Below are 21,777 nucleotides of genomic sequence, written 5' to 3' on the forward strand. Positions count from 1 at the left end.
AGTGTAAAAATGTTAACAATAACTAAAGATAGTACATTTATGTATTACGCCAATCCAGGCGAATGCCTGAATGGCCCACATGACTCAAAACGATTCTTCTATTTAGCGTGCTCTGGCTGAATGGAGCAGTCTAACAGCGCTCAAAGACTAAGACCGTTTGAGGTGGCAAATTAAACAGTCCCGCCTTCTGAAGTAAAAGAGCCAATCGCTGATTGGTAAAGTTATTACGTCACTGCAGCTGCAGTTAGAACCTCCGGATCCCATAGAAACCTCGATTAGCCTGAAAAATAAGCGCTATTTGAGCATTAAAAACATTCAGGAGACCGCTCATGTCAAATTTTGTTGCTGATTTGAAACATGTTACTTAATTGTGAGTTCGCCCAGCAGTTTTTGAGATTCCAGGATTTCTACGACTCAAATAGATAGGACTTGGATGGCCGAAATAGCTGGCCAGAGGCGTTGCAAATATGGCCACCGAGTGAACAAAATTAGTTTCGGGTCAGTACGGTGGTTTTCAAACATATGCATTTATTCAATAAATCAATCATCATGATGCTGATAAAACTGGTCCATGCTGAGAAATCTGGCTTTGGGGTTGATGTCGCTGATGAGCACACAATTTTAGCCAATCAGTGATCAGCAAGCAGACATGCTCATTCATGACTGACGGGTTTTTAGCGTGATAACTTGTAGCTGTATATTCAAGTGATTGCTATGCCAAAGTGGCATACATATACAGTATCAAATAAAAATAAATAAAACCATCTGTATTTATATAGCGCTTTTAACAAGTCCAATTGTTTCAAAGGAGCTTCGCAGTATTAACAGGGAGATAATGCTCCTAAACTCTGGAACTCCCTGCCTGTGGAGATTAGGCAAGCGGGATCACTTAGTGTTTTTAAATCTGCCCTGAAAACGTAGTTTTTTCGGGTAGCTTTTATATAAATTGTTTTCATTTGCCTTATTATTGTTATTTAACCTGATAACCGTCACGAGGACGAGGACGCACTGAAGGTCTCTTTGTTTAAATTAGCTCAAAATTACTATCAGATGTAAGTAATTACCTTGACAAACTATACATCATTAAAAAGATCTAAGACTAAAGTTTAATTTTTTTACCTCTGTTTTATTCTCAAAGTCTTATAGTGACCGTAATGTGTTAATATGTTCCAGGAGTTATGAATATGATCTTGGGCGTCGCTACCTTTTGATTGTAATATGCGCGTCATTTGCTCCCATTCATAAAAAAATCCTCCTTGGTCGTCATGAAGACACTCGACAAAACAACTTCCCTCAGGGCTTTTACTTCAAAAGTGTGCAGATGTGGAGAAATATTGATAGATTCTCACACGTTTGAGTCAAATTTCTATACAGAGAAGTATTATTTATTCAATCTTTATCCAAAATCCGCGGATGTGTGATTATGAGAGCAGTAGGCTGTGATATGCTGTGTTTTCAATTCATTCTGGCAGCCGGAGGGCGCTGGAAAGCTGTACTACTGAAAATTCACCCCATGGGGAACACATGAAGAACAGACACACCATGTGACATTCAGGAAGTATCTGACATATGGACATATCCACACAGCTCCCTGGGATCGTCAGATCGCTATTTTATGCAGATAAACACGTTTTAAGACAATAAACACACAATCGCGGCAATATATGGTTGGTATGTGTTCTTTATGCCATGTTGGGTGGTTTCATAATAGATGATATTTATAATGCAATGCTATTCCACATAGCTTTTAGCATTGTATATTTTCTGTCAGATTTTTTGACCCGAAGCTATATGAGATCACATATTGTTATATAAAACACTCGACTTATAAATTATAAAGTGATATGAAGCAAGTTTTGAATAAAACATGATTTTAATCGTATAAATTGTTGTTTTGCTGGTGTGCTAAGCTAACATGCTAGCTTGCCCTAGATGCACCTGCCACTGAGTAAATACTTTATTTTTATGAACATTTTCTAAATGTAAAACTACTGAAATGCTTATTTGGACGAAATGCATTCAATAGAGTCTCAGTGAGGGTAAAGTGAGAGGTTTGATTTAGAAATGAGGTTTGAATAGAACAGTTTGAATAGAGAATCGTTAGTAATTATAATGCAGACAAAAGAATAATAATTGGAGCCATAACCAGTCCGCAGAAGTGTGAATATGTGTTGGGGAGACAAACTGAATGGGGCAGTTTGCACCTCTAAACAATAGAGGCAATACAGCGACTGAAAGCTGAGAAGATGTGGCAATAAACATCAGTTGATATTTTAGAGATATCTCAAAATAAAATCACATGAAACGATCTTGTAAAACGTTTAATAAAATGCAGAGTTTTAGACTGATCATCTTCAGATCTGAAATATAACATGGTCAGACTTGTGGCTTTAGCTGTAGTGCATTTCTAGATTTCTCCAAGGCCCACTTCAATTTTATTTTCATAAAGATATATCATACAAATAAATTTCTAATAACTTTACAAAACTTTGAAGCTTATTATAGCTTTTTTTTATTATAAAAAATATTATCATTTTGACTTTACAGTAAACTGCCAGGTGTCTGCTTTCAAATGAGACCATAATTATGCTTTTAGTGCAAAGGATTCACAAACTGTATTTGTTTTAGTCTGAGTATACATTTCTTAGGATTTTTTCAAAATTTAGAAATCAGCTTAACAGGTTAATCCTACATTTCATAAAGTTTGTTTTACTTTTTTTGTATGTCTATGTTTTGTGAAGCGCTTTGAGATGCATTTTAAAGGCGCTATATAAAATAAAGTCTGTTATTATTATAATTATTATAATAATGCAACAGGATTTGATTTCGGCTGGACAGCCGCTCTGATGAAAACAGTGATGTTATCCAGCTAATTTCAATTATCATATAGCGTTAATGCAGGCAGATCGGTAATATAGTTGAAATTAAGGTGTCCCCAACTGAGTAGGCCAAAGGCGAAGGTGACAAGGAACCAAAACTCCTTCAGGGCCAGAATGGAGAAAAATAAACTTCGGGAGAAACCAGGCTCAGACGGGCGCCAGTTCTCCTCTACACTGTCAGAAAAAAGGTACATTTCTGTCACTGGGGCGGTACCCTAAGGTACAAAACTAGTACTACTATGTGCCTTTAAGGTACTAATTTGCACTCTTAAAGTACCGATATGTACCATTTAGGGTTGAGTAAGGTACAAAGATGTACCCTTTAACTTTTGTACCTTAGGGTACCGCCCCAGTGATAGAACTGTACCTTTTTTTCTGAGAGTGTAGCCGACGAACAGACAGTGTGTGATTATAACTCTGGCAGCATTGTCAGTAAGTTGTATCAACATTAAAGATTGGGAGAGTGACCCAACTCTCAAAACGTGGTTACATCTATGATTTGAAGATTCTTTATAAATATAACTAACTCTGAGAGAATTTAATTTAAATTATATAGGACGAATATAGGACGCCCCCGCCCTATATCATGTTCACGCTGTGACTTTTAAACTGCCCAGACTCTGCTCTACAACTCCAGCTGCTGAAAGAGGTTTGAGTCAATGATTAGTCAGTTTTGAATATGTGCTAAGTGCGTTATGCTCTACTACAATATGTACTTCGCAAAAGAAGTTAAAGTGCTAAGCGCATTGTTTTTTTTGTGTGCTGTTGTCGGATTATCATACAGTATAGCCCCGTTTCCACCAAAATGACCCAGAACAATTTGTCCCAGGAACTTTTTCCCCCAGACCTGTTGCTGTCTGCGTTTCTATCAGTCTAAAGTACCGTGAAGATTAGTCCGGTGACATAGGACTGTGCGCAACTTTACAGTTCCCATTGGATTTCGTCCATCGCATATAAGCTTAATAAAGCCTGAACTTCGTTGTCAGTCCATCAGTTGTACTGTTCTAGTTTCATTGTTGATTCGAATAGCCATCAACTCTTACTGCAAGCACAGCAACAGATATTTAGGCAGTGGCTTTACACCACTGCATCCGATGCTTTGCATTGCACTTGGTAATGTTAGGCTTGGATGAGCTGCTCGGCCATGGAAACCCATTCCATGAAGCTCTCTACGCAATGTTCTTGAGCTAATCTGAAGGCCACAGGAAGTTAGGAGGCCTGTAGCTATTGACTCTGCAGAAAATCGGCGACTTCTGCGCACTGTGCACCTCAGCATGAGCTGACCCCGCTCTGTTTTATGTGGCCTGTTTTGGCAGTTGTTCCCCTATTGCTTCCACATTTGTTTTAATACCACTAACAGTTGACCGTGGAATATTTAGTAGTGAGGAAATTTCACGAATTGCACAGGTGGCAACCTATCACAGTACCACGCTTGAGTTCACTGAGCTCCTGAGAGCAACCCATTCTTTCACAAAGGTTTGTAGAAGCGTCTACATGCCTAGTGCTTGATTTTATACACCTCTGGCCTGTGGATTGGAAAACCTGAATTCAGTCATTTGGAGGGGTGTCCTTTTGGCAATATTGTGTAGCATCATATGACGCCGAGTTAGTTAATAAAGTAAAACATAGGCTAAGTTTAAGGTGCGACGTAGCAGCAGAAGGTTTGTGTCTTGGATCAACAGTGGTGTTTTGTTCCTAAATGATATGATTCAGTGGTTTTTTATTTTATTTTAACGAACCACCTGAGACAATGATTCAAAGACCATTCATGAAGATAGTCACATGTTTAGTCCCTGAACGAATTAACCAATGACTCCCTTATTAAGATAGTGACTTGTTGCCACCTACTGGCAATTTTAGTTTTTCATATTTTGGAATTTCATATTTTTATATGCAATTTTTTTTAAATGTATTTATTTATTTGTAAAGAACCAGTTCAAATGCATCTATGGGCCACTTCAGATGGAGCTTCTTCGTTTAAGTTTAAGTTAAGTTTGCTGCAGAGCAAAAAAATTGTATTTTGTCTGATTTTATTTAATTAGTAACAGCCCTATAATTTCATAGTAAGCCGTGTCAAATATTGCTTGGCGCAAACTGTGCCGTTGTGTTAAGTTTGGTGTGTTGCGGATCGGAGGGTACCGTAGGCCGATACGTGCCAGAAAATCCCGGACCAGTTTTTAGTCCCAGTCCACCCCTGTTAATAGCGCATATACTTGATTTGTTGTAAACAATAACATTAATTTGGAACTTATATACACTATATATTATACGCAACATATTTACACCTGTTACGTCACAGTAAATCTTAATAAAACTGTGTTCTTATAGCAGCAGCAACACAAAACGGATAGCATAATAATCTTCCAGACCTAAATAGAACAGAAACTTAACATGTTTGCACAGAATGTGCAGACTGAGAAAAAAAAGAAAAAAAAAGTGTTTGGTTTCCAAGGGGAACGACTGCAGACCGCTCTCTGCAGAGCTGAATAAGGCAAGGCGGCAAGCATTCATTTTATCTGAATACAATGTGATGACAAGCGACGCCCAATCCCAGTCCAAACCCCCCTTATGAACTGCTCTACACAGCTCCTCTCCAACCCACTCACGGTCTAAAGATATCTCTCCCAGCACTGCTCCAAACATACTTTAATCTCCCGCAAATTGTGTACTTTCATTTGTTGAAAATAGTGGAAACAGGAATGACGGGAAAACACGGCCGTTGCTATATAAGAAAGCAAGACCAATGTCTGAAGATGTAGATTTACACGATCTTTGGGTATTTTTGGAATGGTATTCTACTGTGCATACTAAGAAAGTAGTTAGCAGTACATATAGTGTGTACATATTCTCTTTTTTATTTGACTCTTAAAAATAAAAGTCCTAAAACGAGGTTTTCCCAGTGAGGAACCATAGAAGAAGAGTTCCCCAAAGAACCTTTCAGTGAACAGCTCTTAAAAGAACCATTGTTTTCTTAGCGTGAAGAACATTTTAATAACCTAAAGAACCTTTTCCCACTACACTGAAAGTTTTTGCACACATTTCACAAGTAAATTAAAGAAAACAAGTCATTTTAACTTAAGGTTCAGTATTTTCTACTTAGTTGAAGTTTCCTTTATAATACTTTTTTACTCAAACAATATAACACTGAATTGAAGATTTACTTAGAATCATCTAAGAAAAATAATACAATAGATATTGTGTAGACACCATATCTCCATAATAGAAGTAACGCGTCACCCGGACACAGAGACCTCAATACTTGTTACACAATAACGTAACATTTGATGGATAATTTTTGAGTATGAATGTGTCATTCTGATTTGTAAATTAACTAAACCTAACAACAAAAACAATTATAAAATGGTGTAAATACAACTAGAAAACAGAGAACAATTAACCTAATTCATTATTCAAGACTCAGAGCATTATGGGAACACCAGTATCAGAAAAGTCGAGTAGTTTTACTTAATTTTATAATGTTGACATTTATGCTTTAATTTCTGCAAGCTTGAATTTACTTTGTTTTTTAATTCTTGCCTGAACTAGAATATAGAAATTACATTTTCCATTGGTAAAGTAAATACTTCATTTTTCCTGTAGTTCACCACAGAATCTTTTAAATCATTGTATAAAAAACCTTTTTGTGGAATGGAAAGATTCCATGGATGTGAAAGGTTCCTCATGGAACCATAAAGAACCGTTATTATGAAGAGTGTATGGTGCTTGCGAAACCAAGTTTGTGTGTTTAAATCAAAGGAAACGCATTTACTGATAAGCTGCTTTGGATAAAAGAATCTGCCAAATGCATAACTATAAATTGTTTGCAAATTATCTTCCATATTAGCCAAAATGTGGAGTGTATAAGCAAATAAGCAAAAACAGTGACAGCTAATGTATCCAAATGTTTTAACAGACTGCCAAGAGGCAAGGCAAAATTTGACTCAAAAATGCTAAATAAATATTTACACTACCGTTCAAAAGTTTGGCATCAGTAAGATTTCTTTTTAAAGTAATACTTTTGAGCAAATATAACAGTAAATACTTTTATATTGTTACAAAACAAACTACAAATCTGCTCTGAACTTTCTATTAATTAAAGAATCCTGAAAAAAAATAAACTGCACTTTTTCCATCATTGATAATAATGTTTCTTGAGCATCAAATCATCATATTATTATGATTTCTGAAGGATCATGTGACACTGAAGACTGGAGTAATCACAGGAATACATTACATTTACTAAATATTCAAAGAGATACTTGTTTTTTTTAAATGAAATAAAAATTAAATGGCTGTCAAATCGCATTCAAAATAAAAGTTTGTGTTTTCATTATATATATATATATATATATATATATATATATATATATATATATATATATATATATATATATATATATATATATATATATATATATATATATATATATATATATATATATATATATATATATATGTATATGTGTGTGTGTGTGTGTGTGTGTATTGTGTATAATTATTAATTAAGTATATTTAAATGAATAAATACACACATATATATTTAACATATGTGTTATATACAATATTTATAATATAAGTTAAAAATCTCACCAACCCAAAACACTGAACGGTAGCATATGACTAAAATGTTAATTGGATGTAGTGAAGTCAAGTGATGATAATATAGCATAATGTTTGAAACATCTCACTGGTTTTCATACTTTTAAAATCAACTTAAAACACCATTCCAAATCCATTTTGCCTCCATTATATTGAAATAGACGCATCTCCAAGTGAAAAACAAAACAAAATACGTAGAGTGAAACTAAATGGATTGTGAAAAGAGTGTGTTTGTTGGTTGTGCCAATCAGTGCACAGTCGAGAAATGTGTATAACTAACGTAGATGTGAGGTGTGTCTGTGCGTTCTGTCAGTCTGTAAGGAGTGGGATGAGGTGCGGACTCACAGTCAGGTATCTAGCGTCCAACTCCACCTTCTTCTCCAGCTCTGACAGCAGCTCGTTATGGAAGCATTTCAACTGCAAAAAAAATTCTGAAGTTTGTTAATTTGCCTTTTTATTAACATGAAAGAAGATGTGTGCAGATTATACCATGATATATGGCTTCAATACACTATCAACAGACTTTTAGCATAATGTTGATGAGCACAGTAAATAATAACTCATCCCTCAGTTTGTTTTTTAAAGAAATGGGGGGGAAAATAGTTACACTTTATTTGAACCACATACCTTTCACCTTCTTTTTGACAATACATACAAAAATGAAAAATCGGTCCTCATTTACTGACGTTTTTCCAAACCTGTATGAATTTCTTTCTTCTGCTGAACACAAAAGAAGATATTTTAAAGAATATCTCAGTAACCAGTTGATGGTCCTCATTTTTCCTACTATGGAAGTCAACGGTGCACATCAACTGTGTGTTTAACCATAATCTTCAAAATAACTTATTTTGTGTTCAGCAGAGGAAAGAAAGTCATACAGGTTTGGAACACCTCGAGAGTGAGTAAATGACACAATTAAAAATGTTGGGTGAATTATCTCTTTAAATGTTTTTAATTCAAGAATGCTTTGGAATGCAGACCCAAGTTTGGTCCTGTTTTAAAGAAGACACTCAGCAGCACTTACAAAAAAAAAATGAAAGTATGAAAAAAAATAATATACTGTGAATCAAATGTACTGTACTTAACTTCAAAGCCATGTATCTAACCAATTTGTGTTCCAAATTTAAAGTTGACTTTACTTTTATTACTACAGTAATAACGTTACACGTTGATTTTTTTTCATTTTTACATCAACCGGAAACTTGTAAATCCCCATTTTGATGCAATTTCTATGTGTGGAGTTTGCTTTACAGCAAAAGTTAGGTTTTAACTTGTATTAAACCTGCGAACGTGTCAAAAACTGTTCCAATGTACTATGATAAATAGATCCTTTAAAAAAAAAAAAGAGGAGAAATGGATGATGGTTGAACAGGGTACACACCATTTCCTCTAACTGCACTTGAATCTGCCGGTGGACCTCTGCCATCTGGAAAAGCACGTCCCCTGCGGAGAAGAGGGACAGACGTCCGTTAAGAGAGAGGACAACAGGAAATGGACTCATAATCATGTGATCCAAGTGAGAAAAATGTAGTGAGGTTAAAGAGACCGATCGAGTTAGGGTGGAGTAGGCAAGGAGGAAGGAAAGAAAGAAAGATAGAAAGAGGGAGAGAAGTCCCAACGTGCATTATAACCATGCCATCGCACTGAACACACACCACAGACGGGCAAACATGGAGACAATGACACTGTCAGAAGACATTAAACACGGAGACAGAGAAATTAACGACAGGATGAAAGGGTGGAGAACAAACAGAGAAACTCGGATGAGCAAAAATACAAAGCATTTCGAAAGGCGTTTGGACATCTCATTGTAATAAAGGAATATTTCAACGCAAAATGCAAATTCTGTCATTATTTACTCGCCATATGCTGTTATTTTTCTGCGGAAAGCTATCGTATAACTTCAGAAGACTATAGCGTGTTTAATGGTGGTTTGGGTGTGTGTGTGTGTGTGTGTGTGAGAGAGAGAGAAACATAACAGCATATGGGTCTGGTTTGGAATGACATGAATGTCAGTAAATATTGACAGGATTTACATTTGAGTGAAGTGTTCCTTTAAACAAAACCAAAGAACTCTCGACTGTAAATGAGAAATGTGTTTCATTTGTCCTTTTTTTTTTTTTTTTTTGGTTCTTCTCCTGCAGGATGACACTTATTGCAGAAGAGTAAAGTAAACAGGAAGAAAAAAAGAAACAAAGAGAGGCCATGCAGCTGGTGGAAGTTGTTTTAATATACCTACATGCTGCTGCTTCTGAATGTGCAATGCATTGTGAAGAAAGGAACAGACAGTGAGCAGAGCACAGAGGAGACCCGGTAAGACACTTTGAAAAGAACACACAGCAATGGAAGACAACAGCCAGCAGCCCTGACCTCCGCCCATCTCGGCACGATAAAGTTCAGCACAGAGCGGCTCTAGTGTTTTGCGAGTGCTAGAACGCGTCGCACTTGACAGTCAGTCCAGTGTGACAACACACATCGGATCCCCGCGCGCTTGTTTACGCCACAGACGCATGATTGAAGAGCTCAAGCATTGTACTCAGAGACACAGCCTGTTGATTACTCCAAAAGAGGCTCCTGGAGAGATTAATGATGACTAGGTCGTCCCAAAATTAAAGCAGGTCATCATTCATTCAGCCTGATTATGTTTCAAACGCATTTCTTTCTATGGGAAACAAAAGGAGATGTTAAGCCGAATGTTCAGGCTGCTCTTTTCCATACAGCAAAAGCAGAATGTGGTCAGGCACAAAAAAGCCAGAAAATACTACCGGCTGACCATGACCGATATGGATTGTTTTGATGGCTGATGCCAATATCTTTAAGACATGAAGACGATATTACATCAAATTTACAAGTTAGCAAATAAGATGCTCCAATGAGATTTAAGTAGCACTTTATTTTACAGCCCTGTTCTCCATGTGCATACGTATTATAGTAATTACCACAACTAGGTACTGTGCTAACCCTGAACCTTCCCCTAAACCTAACCTTTACCCAAATGTACTCAAGTACATTTTCAAGTATATACTTTATCAGTGTTTTTCTTTGGAAAACTTTTACTTCACAAATAATAAAAAAAAGTTTTACCTTTAACTCTTAATTACATTAAACATGTAGTACTTTCTTACTTGTACTCGATTAAAATTTCAATTAATTTTACTTGAGTAAAATTATACAGCACTGAATATTTAATGTACTTGATATTAAATGATATTCAATGTGAAACGCAGTGCAGTAAAAATGACAATATTATGCTTTGGAAGTAAACGTTTTCCACAGAAGAACACAGATAAAGTATATACGTGAAAAATAAAATTACTTGGAAAGTAAAAATACTCCACTACTGTCCGCCTCTGGAAGTTACCTCACTGTATATTGCCAGTACATTCTTAGGTAAGTGCACTGTAAGTACTGTACTCTAAAATAAACTGCAACCGAAATGCATATTCATTTTACACAATATTAACTCAAATTAAAAATAATTAAAAAAAGAATCAACATAAAAAGATACATATACACAAGCAGAACAAATAATGAAACTGTTAAAAACAAGAATAAAAGGGAAGTTAACACTGTAACCAATTGAGAAGTTACGTCACAATGTTTTCACTCCGCATTTCAGGAAAGCCATATTGGGAGGATACGCTATCGGTTGCCATGGTTATTTCGACAGTGAGACCGAGAGAACAGCTTAAGATTTGTTTGAATTCCTGCAATACGGTGCAGTTTCTTGTGGAGAAATCGAGGAGGAAGAAGCTAAAAAAAGGTGCTATATCGGGAGAGGCTAAATAACACAGCCAAACAGAGTTATTTAGAGAAACCGCTTGACATCAACAACATCGACCCGTATGACCTGCCAGCTGCAGGAGGACGCTACAACCTCTCACACACACCCTGACAGCATTAGTTACCTGGTTTATAGTCTAGTATCAGCGTTCAGAAGCTTTAAGTCATTAGAAGTCATAACATGACCTGTTACACAACAAAAGCGTATAGCTACATTTGACGACGCCTTCCCGAAATGCAACACAGAGTAAACATCATTACGTCATCTTCTCATTCTCAATAGTACACTTAGTAAATCTGTGCACACTGGGAATCAAATTTTCTCAAGTAAAGGCCAGTAATGCTAATTTTACGTGCTATACACAATGAATATGACATGAATGTGTCATTGTGGCCAAATGGATATAATGCAGTACAGTTTGAAATCTAGGATTTAAAATTGATGACAGAACTGTAAGACAAAGACAGAAAATGGACGCTGCCAAACGAGAGCTGTCAAATAAAAGTCCTGGTATAGTCATAATAAAAGTCTCACAATAATCAGCAAAACAAAAAATGTATTGTCCAATGTTAAAGGGATAGTTCACCCAAAAATTTAATTTTGTGATGTGCATCTGCTTACCCTCAGGGCATCCAAGATGTAGATGTTTGTTTCTTCAGTAGAAATGAAGATTTTTAACTACAACCGTTGCTCATATAATGCATTTCAATGGGGTGTATTTCTATGAGAGCCACAAACACATACACACACGAATCCATATTAAACACAGCGTCTTGTGGCGACACATTGATGTTTTAAGACACGAAACAATCGGTTTCTGGGGGAAACCGAACAGTATACGTTATTTTTTTTTTACCTCATATCAGACGAATCTCATCTAATATTCCAAATGCCATTACTTCCATCAAGTAAGGTCAAAAACCCTCCGTGACCATAGAAACATATTTACATGACTGACTGACCTGAGCCATCTGTGCAGGCACTAGTGAGGCATCTATGTAAATATATTTCTATGATTGCGCCGGGTTTTGACCTTCTCCAGTGTAATGGCATTGGGAATACTAGATGAGATTCGTCTGCTATGAAGTAAAAAACTAACACAAATACTGCTGGGTTTTTCACAGAAATCGATCGTTTCGTGTCTTAAGACATCAACCGCTGGGTTTCATATGGATTCGTATGTCTTTTTTTTTTTACTCTCATAGAAATACACTCCATTGACATGCATTATACAGCCATGGTTGTAGTTAAAAATCTTAATTTGTGTTCTACTTAAGAAACAAACATATCTACATCTTGAATGCTTTGGGGGTAAGCAGATAATCATACAATTTTCATTTTTGGGTGAACTATCCCTTTAATAATGACATTTTTTAAAAAAATATTGCACATCTTGAATTTGCAGAGTGTGACACATCCTGTTCCTGGGTCAACATATTTTATTGACCCTATCCTTACAAAGCGTGCGACACAAGTCCTAAAAAGCGAAGCCAAAATGAGGATGGTCATAAACCCCGCCCTCTCTATGAAATGTAAAGGGATGCGAGACAAACTAAATCAAATTACACTTCGAATATTTTTCTTCCAAAGACAGATTTTAATCACGCTGGTGTTAGTTCAAGTGATCGCTATTTAAATGCATTTGGTTTTATTTAGTTCATTGGCGCTACACAAACGGGGGTGTGACGTCATGACTGACAGCTGAGATCGACGGCTTCTCTGAGTTAAGTTGTCACTGAGGCGCCAACTGAAGATTGGAGCTTCAAATTTAATTTCTACATTTCCATAACCGACATGATGAGTTGTTCATGAGTGTGGGCGGGACCTAAACTTGACAAACTGTAAAGATGTCCTTCAAATCTGATTGGTTGATTGGAATGTTCTTCCCGGATCAACACAGATTTTGATCCAGAAACATGTCGCACTTGGGGAAATCAGTTTCTGAAGGAAGTAACATAAAAGTCCCATATTCCCAGTCTTCAAAAGGCACGTGACAGCTTTGTAAGAGAAACGGACCCAAATGTTGTGCTCCATTTCAGCTGAAAGAAATAAAATTTGTTCTAAAATTAATTTGTGCTTCCATAAATTCTTGGCCAGCCATGATCTGTGTTTGTAGTCACTAATCAAACTATTGACCATTGTTTAGTTTGGATATGTGAACATGTGAAAGATTTCAAAAAGTCAAGAATAGTCTTTAGCCGTATGGAAAAGAGCAGTGTGAATATTCCTCAAAATTTCTCCCTTTATGCTCCTTGGAAAACACAAATACTAAATGAGTGAACTATACTGTTACAAGTCACTAGTCTGAGTTTACCCAATAATCTTAATTATGATCTCTATAAGCATTTTTAGTAAACTGCCAGGCACAAAAACAAAAAACTAAGAAAAAAAACAAACAAACAACAAAAAACAGATGCATTTAAATGAGCATTGCAGTCCAAACTCATTCATCCACACAAACAGAGTGAGAAAGCTATACAAAACACAACGCACTACTTTAATACAGAAACCGCACATTTTGTTCATTTCTTTATTTGTTCATTTTCATTCCATTTCTCAAATGAAAGAAAACAATTCAGAGAAATATCAAATCACAATAATGACCTGTTAACTATGTGGGCGGTTTTTAAATGGGCATAAATGCTGTTAATTAAATGGTGGGTAACATTTTACAATATTCTTTCATTAACATTAGGCCTCTATACCAAACAATTATTTTATTTCAGCATTAATGATCTTAAAAATGTACTATATGTAGAAAATAGCATTAATAATAAATGTTGTGAAAATATTGGTAATTCTTAATTATGTACACATGGGGTAAAAAGTCACCAAACAGAAATGTCCATCCAGACTCAATCAAAATGGCTTCCGTGGCTTTACTGCTATTACTCAAACCAGCAGAACTCTGAGGTGTGATCAAAAACCAACCCAATATCGTGGCAAATTGTGCATGTATTACGAGGTGGCTAATTTGTACGACCTCGCTTGTACGATTTTTGCTAAAACGTACGTATTTGGAGAATTGCCAAATTTCTATGAATTCAAACGCATGATCTACCTCAAACCTCAAATGTACAAATTAGCCACCTTGAAAAATATGTACGAATTGGTCATGATGAGATAGTGTTGTTAAAAACAGGTATGTGGTGCAGAATGATGATCATATCATCAACCCCCTGGACGGACCATCAGACAGACTTAAAAAACAAACCCGGTGGTCTCCCTCATTAGTCTGCAGCCTAAACCGATTAAAGAGAATCAGCCGTGCTCACCAGCCTCAAGGCTTACAAACTAAAGAGCTATTTTGACTGGACTTAGTACTGGGGTCATTTTAATGCCATGAACACACGTACACACACTAACAGATGAAGTACAGTTGCCACTCTTCTTGTCCTTAATATAATTCTATACACACAGATTTCAGTTATATATGAAAGTGACAGCTAAATGAACTTTGAAAAATATATTGGTCAGATGACCGGAATTATCTAATATCATTTTGGTCAAAATATCTGCTGGCATGCAAGACTAACCATTATGTAAAACTCAAGAAAAAATATATTTATTAATATAACGTACTGAATCACTGAATAGTATCACAATATGTTGTAAAACCTGAACTAATCTGGTTCTGTTATAAAAACGTCAACTGATAAGATGTTTTAATATCTGGTCTGCTGGGTGTGTTTTCTGAATGTTGGTTGCGTTACATTACTATAATTTTGCAGACAAACTTTGCTGTTATTATTATTATTAATATTATCATTACTAGCATACAAATAAGAAAGCTTTATATACACACACACACAACAAAATAATAAATAAATACAAATTATAAACATGCTTATTATAAGCAATGGATGGATGGATGGATGGATGGATGGATGGATGGATGGATGGATGGATGGATGGATGGATGGATGGATGGATAATGTTACACAAGAATGGATGGATGGATGGATGGATAATGTTACACAAGAATGGATGGATGGATGGATGGATAATGTTACACAAGGATGGATGGATGGATAATGTTACACAAGGATGGATGGATGGATGGATGGATGGATGGATGGATGGATGGATGGATGGATGGATGGATGATGTTACACAAGAATGGATGGATGGATGGATGGATGGATGGATGGATGGATGGATGGATGGATGGATGGATGGATGGATGATAGATAATGTTACACAATAATGGATGGATGGATGGATGGATAATGTTACACAAGGATGGATGGATGGATGGATAATGTTACACAAGAATGGATGGATGGATAATGTAACACAAGGATGGATGGATGGATGGATGGATGGATGGATGGATGGATACTGGTACAAGGAGGGATGGATGGATGGATGGATAATGTTACACAAGAATGGATGGATGGATGGATGGATGGATGAACGGACGGACGGACAGACAGACAGACGGACGGACGGACGGACGGACGGACAGACAGACAGACAGACAGACAGACAGACAGACAGACAGATAGACAGATAGATAGACAGATAGATAGACAGACAGACAGATAAATAAACCCACAACATTTTTGAGATTATTTAAAAAAACACCAATTATTTTAATTCACCAAAATCCACATTCAAGTGATTGTGCAGTATGAATGCTTTTTAAAAATATTTTTGAATAAATGAATAGGTACTATGAAAAAACAAAAGCAGTACACCACTGACCGAGACTACAAAATGTTGCTATGGTTACCACCACATCAACCACTCAACAATAATTCAGCGGATTAACTCCTGCATTTAAATATGACTCCCAAAGCTCGACAGTGTGTATGCGGCCACACCCAGACCTTCCTTCCCGAAACCTTACTGGAAAACCTTCTTCCTCAGTCCACCTTTAGATCATTTATTCACTTTGCAAGCAGCTGAAATGTCTTATTTAGTTTAGCTCAAGTAAAGGAATCAAAGAAAACTTGATCTGAGGCAGAAACCTAACGAAGGAGAATGTTGTCAGAAAAATCTCTAAACTGATATCAGACTATTGTCCTGGTATGTTGTTAGCGATGAGCATTGAGTCTTTACAGCAAAGACAAACTAAATGCCTTTCAGAAATCTTGACTCTGCTAATCTGTGTCTGAGAGGAGCTCTTTGCATGCAGGTGCTTTAAGCTCTTTAAAAGCGGACTTGAGACTTCCACATTCCTTCAGCTTGTGCACAGCTGCCTGCCTGACTGACGGACGGCAACAAGCAGTCACGGTCACTGAAGAGAGCTCCACAACACACACACACACACACACGGGTTCTGTCACGGCCGTTTCTCCTCCTCCTTCCTTCTTCCTCAACCCGCAACCAGCGAAGAACAAAAGAAACCTGTCAGTCAGTAGAGCAGTTCTCTTGGGAAAATATGTTGGTAGCATTACATGACTTTGACTTTACAAGAAGAAAACAATTATTAAATAAAAATAAAATACATGCATAATTAAATAAAACAGTTAGAGCTGCACTATGTAACTTTTCCGTCTGCTAGAGGGCGCCTATTCAAAGCAAAGGCGTAGTTTGACGACGCTAAGTTTGAGCTCAGCATCTTGGGACATGTGGTCTTCACCTCACAGCCGGTGGGAAAGAATCGGGATAGGACTCTGGCAGAAATCATGATGATGGATGTGATTATTAACGTTACTGTAGTGTGAAGAAGAGCAGGACCGAGTGTTGAGGAGCTGAGCACGGCCGCTGGAGCGATTGATACACAAACACACGGCTCGCGAGCAGCGGGACTTTTATTATGACGAGACACAGTCGCCGGCGACATTTCCTCTTTTCTGTTCATGAGTGTGAGGTAACACAGCTCTGATTATCATATCACACACATTTAAGTGTGTTTAAAATGATGTTATGACGTTACTCTGTGTGTTCTCTCAGCGGCTGCTGTGACTCTTGTTCACACTGCTAAGAGTAAAGCGCTTCTGCAGAATAAAACCGGAAACCGAGAGTAACGCAGATATGACGCTATTGACAGGAGACTCCCTCAGACGTCCCGGCTCCTTGGTTAAAATAGGGCCATCCTTAAAAATATTTTGGTTTGCAGTAACAGTAAAATTTTTTAAAAAAAGGGTCGGTAGGTAGGTCTATATTTTTTTTTCAAATTTTAATACAAAAAAAAAAGTAAATTTTTGGTGATGGTGATTACGTAGGTATGAATTTAAACAAATTGGCATATCGTGACATCACTGACTGGGTCTTCAAGCCGTGCCTTCGGGCGTGTAGGCTAATTGCAGGCTATATAGACCACACCAAATTGAAATATTTGTCAAAAACATGTTTATTGCATAAATTTCAGGTGCATTCTTTAAGAAAAGGGTCCAACCACCAGCTAGCTGTCATTGACTCAAAGCTGTCAACACTCCCTTTTTTCCCGGGTTTCTCACGTATTTTAACTCTTTTCCCACTGTCTTCCCGTTTTAGTATTTTCCCCGTGATATGTTTCTTATTTTTACGCTCGATTGTGTTAAATCTGAACACGCATTTACCTGTGTCTCTGAAGTGGCTTGCACTTCTTGCCAGACCAACGCATCTGGTGATATAGACTAGTGCATTTGAATATTAAAAAGCAAAAAGTTGTTTTTATGAATTCAATTAATTAAGTAGCTATAACCAGCTATTCAATCAAGAGCAGTGAGTGAGTCCTTATCTTTTGTTTGACAGACAGCAGTAAAGGCTACTGCCCCTTTAAGACCTAATACAGAGATATGCTCGTCTTTCTCAACTGTATAAAGTTCTCTTAAGGCATATAACTTACAGACTGTCTGATGGATACTCATCAAGATCGACATGTTGACATACTTTTTGTGTGAGTTTATCCGTTCAAACGCAAGACTTGAAAGAACTCAATATTTGCGCGCTGTGAGACGTGCGCGCGCTGCGCACAGAGACAGATCTTCTCTCACTGCAGAGGGTTCTTCTCATTCGCGTCTTCTGGCGAATATACTGAGTGATGACGGCGAAAATGACTGGTCATACGGCAGCACTCGCATGCATTGAACACAGTTTACAAAGATAGACCGTTTTGCCCACGTTTTCTTTTATTATCGCTGTTGTAGTGCACGTGTATCCATCGACAGAACCATGCATAAAGCATTATTTTTCAAGTTACAACCAGTGCCGCCGCTCCCACCACGCGCTGCGGTCGAGCAGAACACACGCTACCCATAGCAACGCGTTATGACAACACGACATTTCAGACTGACAGAGACAAGATAAACGGCTTTTCCGCAATTTGTTACTGTTTTGTACACGTTGTTATATTAATTATAATTCAAAATCTGTTTTATTCGCCACAATATAGTAATGATAAATGTTGAGAGGGGCACTTTTGATTCATTTTCAAAAAGGGAAGGGGCTCAAAGCCCTCGCCTCTGCAGTGATCTTGCCTGGTGTGTGTAACGTGTCCATGGTCCTGACTCCTGTCACACAATGCGGCGAAATCTCCGACAGGACTTTAACAGTCTAACGTTACAGTGAATGAGAGTATGAGCCGAACCGAAACGAACGCACGTGCAGGCCATAGTGTGACATCCGTTAACCATAGTGTAAACATAGATGACGTCACGGGTTTTTCTATAAACGAAAGAACGTAGCCTTAGTTTGTATGTAGGCCCAGGCAATTTATACATTTATAATACTTACTAAAATATAATTCATATTATTTTATTACTGTTGTATTAGTTGTTTGAAAAGTAAAAAAAAAAGGAATTGGTCGGTCTTAAAGCCAATTTACAACCGGCAAGTCGGTCGGACTAAAAGGGAAAAAAAAAAAAAAATTGAGTCGGCCCTAAATTGACAGGGTCGGTCGGGTTACGGCAAACAAGAATATTTTTAAGGATGGCCTAGTCTCTCACAATAATAAATAATTAATTTCTCACAATTTACAAATGGTTGGAAACATTTGGGATATTGTAAGAACTCAACTGAACAAAATATATAACACTGGCCTAAAGGTTTTTGAATATTTTACCACAAAAATACTACATAGTGCACCTTTAATCAGGTTTTCTAAAGCATTATTATCCTACTACCACTACTACTAATAATACATAAATACAATATTTATGATAATTATGATGACCATGATTTAAATTATAATTCTCATTATCAATTTTACAAATAAAAATGTAATAATAATAATATATTTTATAAAGATAGCTAAGATAAGAAATTCAAAACTCTCCTTTTGTGTCACAACCTGAAACCAGTGGAGAACAACAGATACCTGTCAGTCGGTACAGCAGGTTGTCTTGACAAAATCTGCATGTCTCTACTTGGACAGAAATGTGTGTGTGTGCGAAAGAAAAACAACAACATTTGGATTGAGTCCATCTAGTCAAATAAGTCACCCCATACTTCCTGTCCCCGCCTCACCTCACCGGCTCCATGCAAACATTTATATGAGAACGTCTGAGGCGCATGAAGCGGACGCGGCAGCCGCGGGCAAACCCGACAGGCCGGACCAGTCTGGGAAGAGGAGGACGAGTAGGAGCGCGGAGTGAATCACTGACAATGGTCGAGTGTGGATCGCTGCAGGGTGTCATGGAAACAGTCGAAACATTGAGGCTTCGGGCCAAACCCGAGATACCGAAGAACAAAATGGAGGACTTTGTGTATCAGCTTGACACAGATGCGTAGCCTCCTTTGTCATTTTATATAGAAAGCAGATTACATCACTCCCCACAGTGCAGCTTCTGACAAAACAAATGCATCACATGGTGCACTGGTGCATCTAGTACATCAAATAGTACTTAGTCGTGTCATAAAGTATTGTGTATGCAGTGCATATTCACACACGCGGTGACTTAAATCACCGGAGGCCGTCGAGCGGCTGCATTGCTGTCGTCGTAATGGCCGCTCACACTAATGATGACTCTAATGCTATTGGTGGGCTGCATTACAGTGGAAAATCTGATGACAAAGGAGATGTATTGTCATTAAAATAAAGTTTTCTGACTGCTAACAGCATTAACGAGATGAACGATTATCAGCGTACGAATCGAACTCTCACAGAATGGTGACAATTCATGGTTTTCCATATTTTTACTATTTCCTTGTCTTGTTTCCATAAGCAAATCTTATAAAACAGTACAAATTGCTTACATTTTTTTTTCACATCGCTTAAATGAACATGCTCGATATGCAGTTGTTATCATGGACACTTCAAAACACTCTGAATAGTTCTAGATACTTTATATTATGAACTATTTCGGATGTGCAAAGGCTTCTTTTCCATCAGCTGGTTGGGAATGGAGAAATACAGCGGTTAACCCTGAACACAAAATGGCGCTACACAACTTTCTAACTGCAAAAAATGCCCTTCTTACTTCTGAGATTTTGTCTTGTTTCTACACAGTAAATTCCCCGGTGTGGAATTAACACCGGTCGGTGTTCGTATTGGAACCACCAGCAGGGTGTTAAAGTAACACTGAAGCAGTGTTAGAGTTAATAAGATACTGAAGTGATTAATTGAGGGATGATTGTTTGATTATTAACGACACCTGATGATAATGAGCAGAATCACTGAAGGAAAGATGGTGCTGTTTTCTGGACATGTTTGGTCACCATTATGGAGATCAGTATTTCCTTTAGTTGACATCAGTTTGCCTCTTGGCTTCTGAGGTCAGTTTGTGTAACAGTGTTTATCAAAACACAATTAGTTACAAAATAAGTTTAAACAAAGATTATCAGATGATAAACCTTGGTTCATCATTAAAAAATGTTTTGTTTAAACTCATCCCTGGCTCAAATTAGTTAACTCTTAATAGATTATTTTCAAGAGCTTCCTCACCACAGATCAAACATTCTGAAAAATAATATGTAGCCAAACACAAAAACATCAAGAATCAGCCAATGAATCTCAACAACGGTGACACGCTTTCATGCTGCAATGCATTCTGGGAGCCACTACAATATAAAAAGCATGGCTCCCAGAATGCATTGCAGCATTTAAAGGTGCACTATGTAGTATTTTTGCAGTAAAATATCCAAAAACCACTAGGCCGGTGTTATATATTTTGTTCAGTTGAGTACCTACAATATCCCAGATGTTTCCAACTATTTGTAAATTGTGAGAAAATTGCTATTTTAACTAAGGACAGGGACGTTGCAGCATTGCATTTGAGGGAGTCGCCTGTCAATTGCGTCATATCTGCGTTACCCTCGGTTTCGGGTTTTATTTCGCAGGAGCGATTTACTCTTAGCAGTGTGAACAAGTGAACGCACGGAGTAACGTCATAACATCGTTTTAAACACACTTAAATGTATCTAATATGATAAACAGAGCGGCATTACCTCAAAATCATAACCGGAAGAGCGGATCTGTGCAGGCGCCCGGCGACTGTGTCCCGTCCCGTCATAATAAAAGTCCCGGTATTCGCGAGGCAGGTATCTGTTTAACAATCGCTCCAGCAGCCGTGCTCAGCTCCACAACACTCGGTCCTGCTCTGCTTTAGACTACAGTAACGTTAATAACCGCATGCATGAACGTGA

The 21,777-nt window shown here is 37.4% G+C and overlaps 1 protein-coding gene across 6 annotated transcripts in view; it reads right to left on the reverse strand.

The window, feature by feature from the left end:
• baiap2a (BAR/IMD domain containing adaptor protein 2a) overlaps positions 1 to 21,777 on the reverse strand; it is a 157,862-nt gene that overhangs the window by 73,619 nt on the left and 62,466 nt on the right. For all 6 annotated transcript variants that reach the window (XR_010898950.1, XM_067423587.1, XM_067423559.1 and 3 more), the window contains exons 4-5: positions 8,860 to 8,921; positions 7,824 to 7,895 (exon numbers count right to left, since the gene is read on the reverse strand). Coding sequence is in view for 5 of the 6 variants with exons in the window: in XM_067423587.1 (XP_067279688.1) it covers positions 7,824 to 7,895; positions 8,860 to 8,921 (134 nt within the window). In the remaining variant the exon portion in view is untranslated. The remainder of the gene's footprint in view (positions 1 to 7,823; positions 7,896 to 8,859; positions 8,922 to 21,777) is intronic.

Source organism: Pseudorasbora parva, chromosome 2, assembly GCF_024679245.1.
Source record: "Pseudorasbora parva isolate DD20220531a chromosome 2, ASM2467924v1, whole genome shotgun sequence".
NCBI lineage: Eukaryota > Metazoa > Chordata > Actinopteri > Cypriniformes > Gobionidae > Pseudorasbora > Pseudorasbora parva.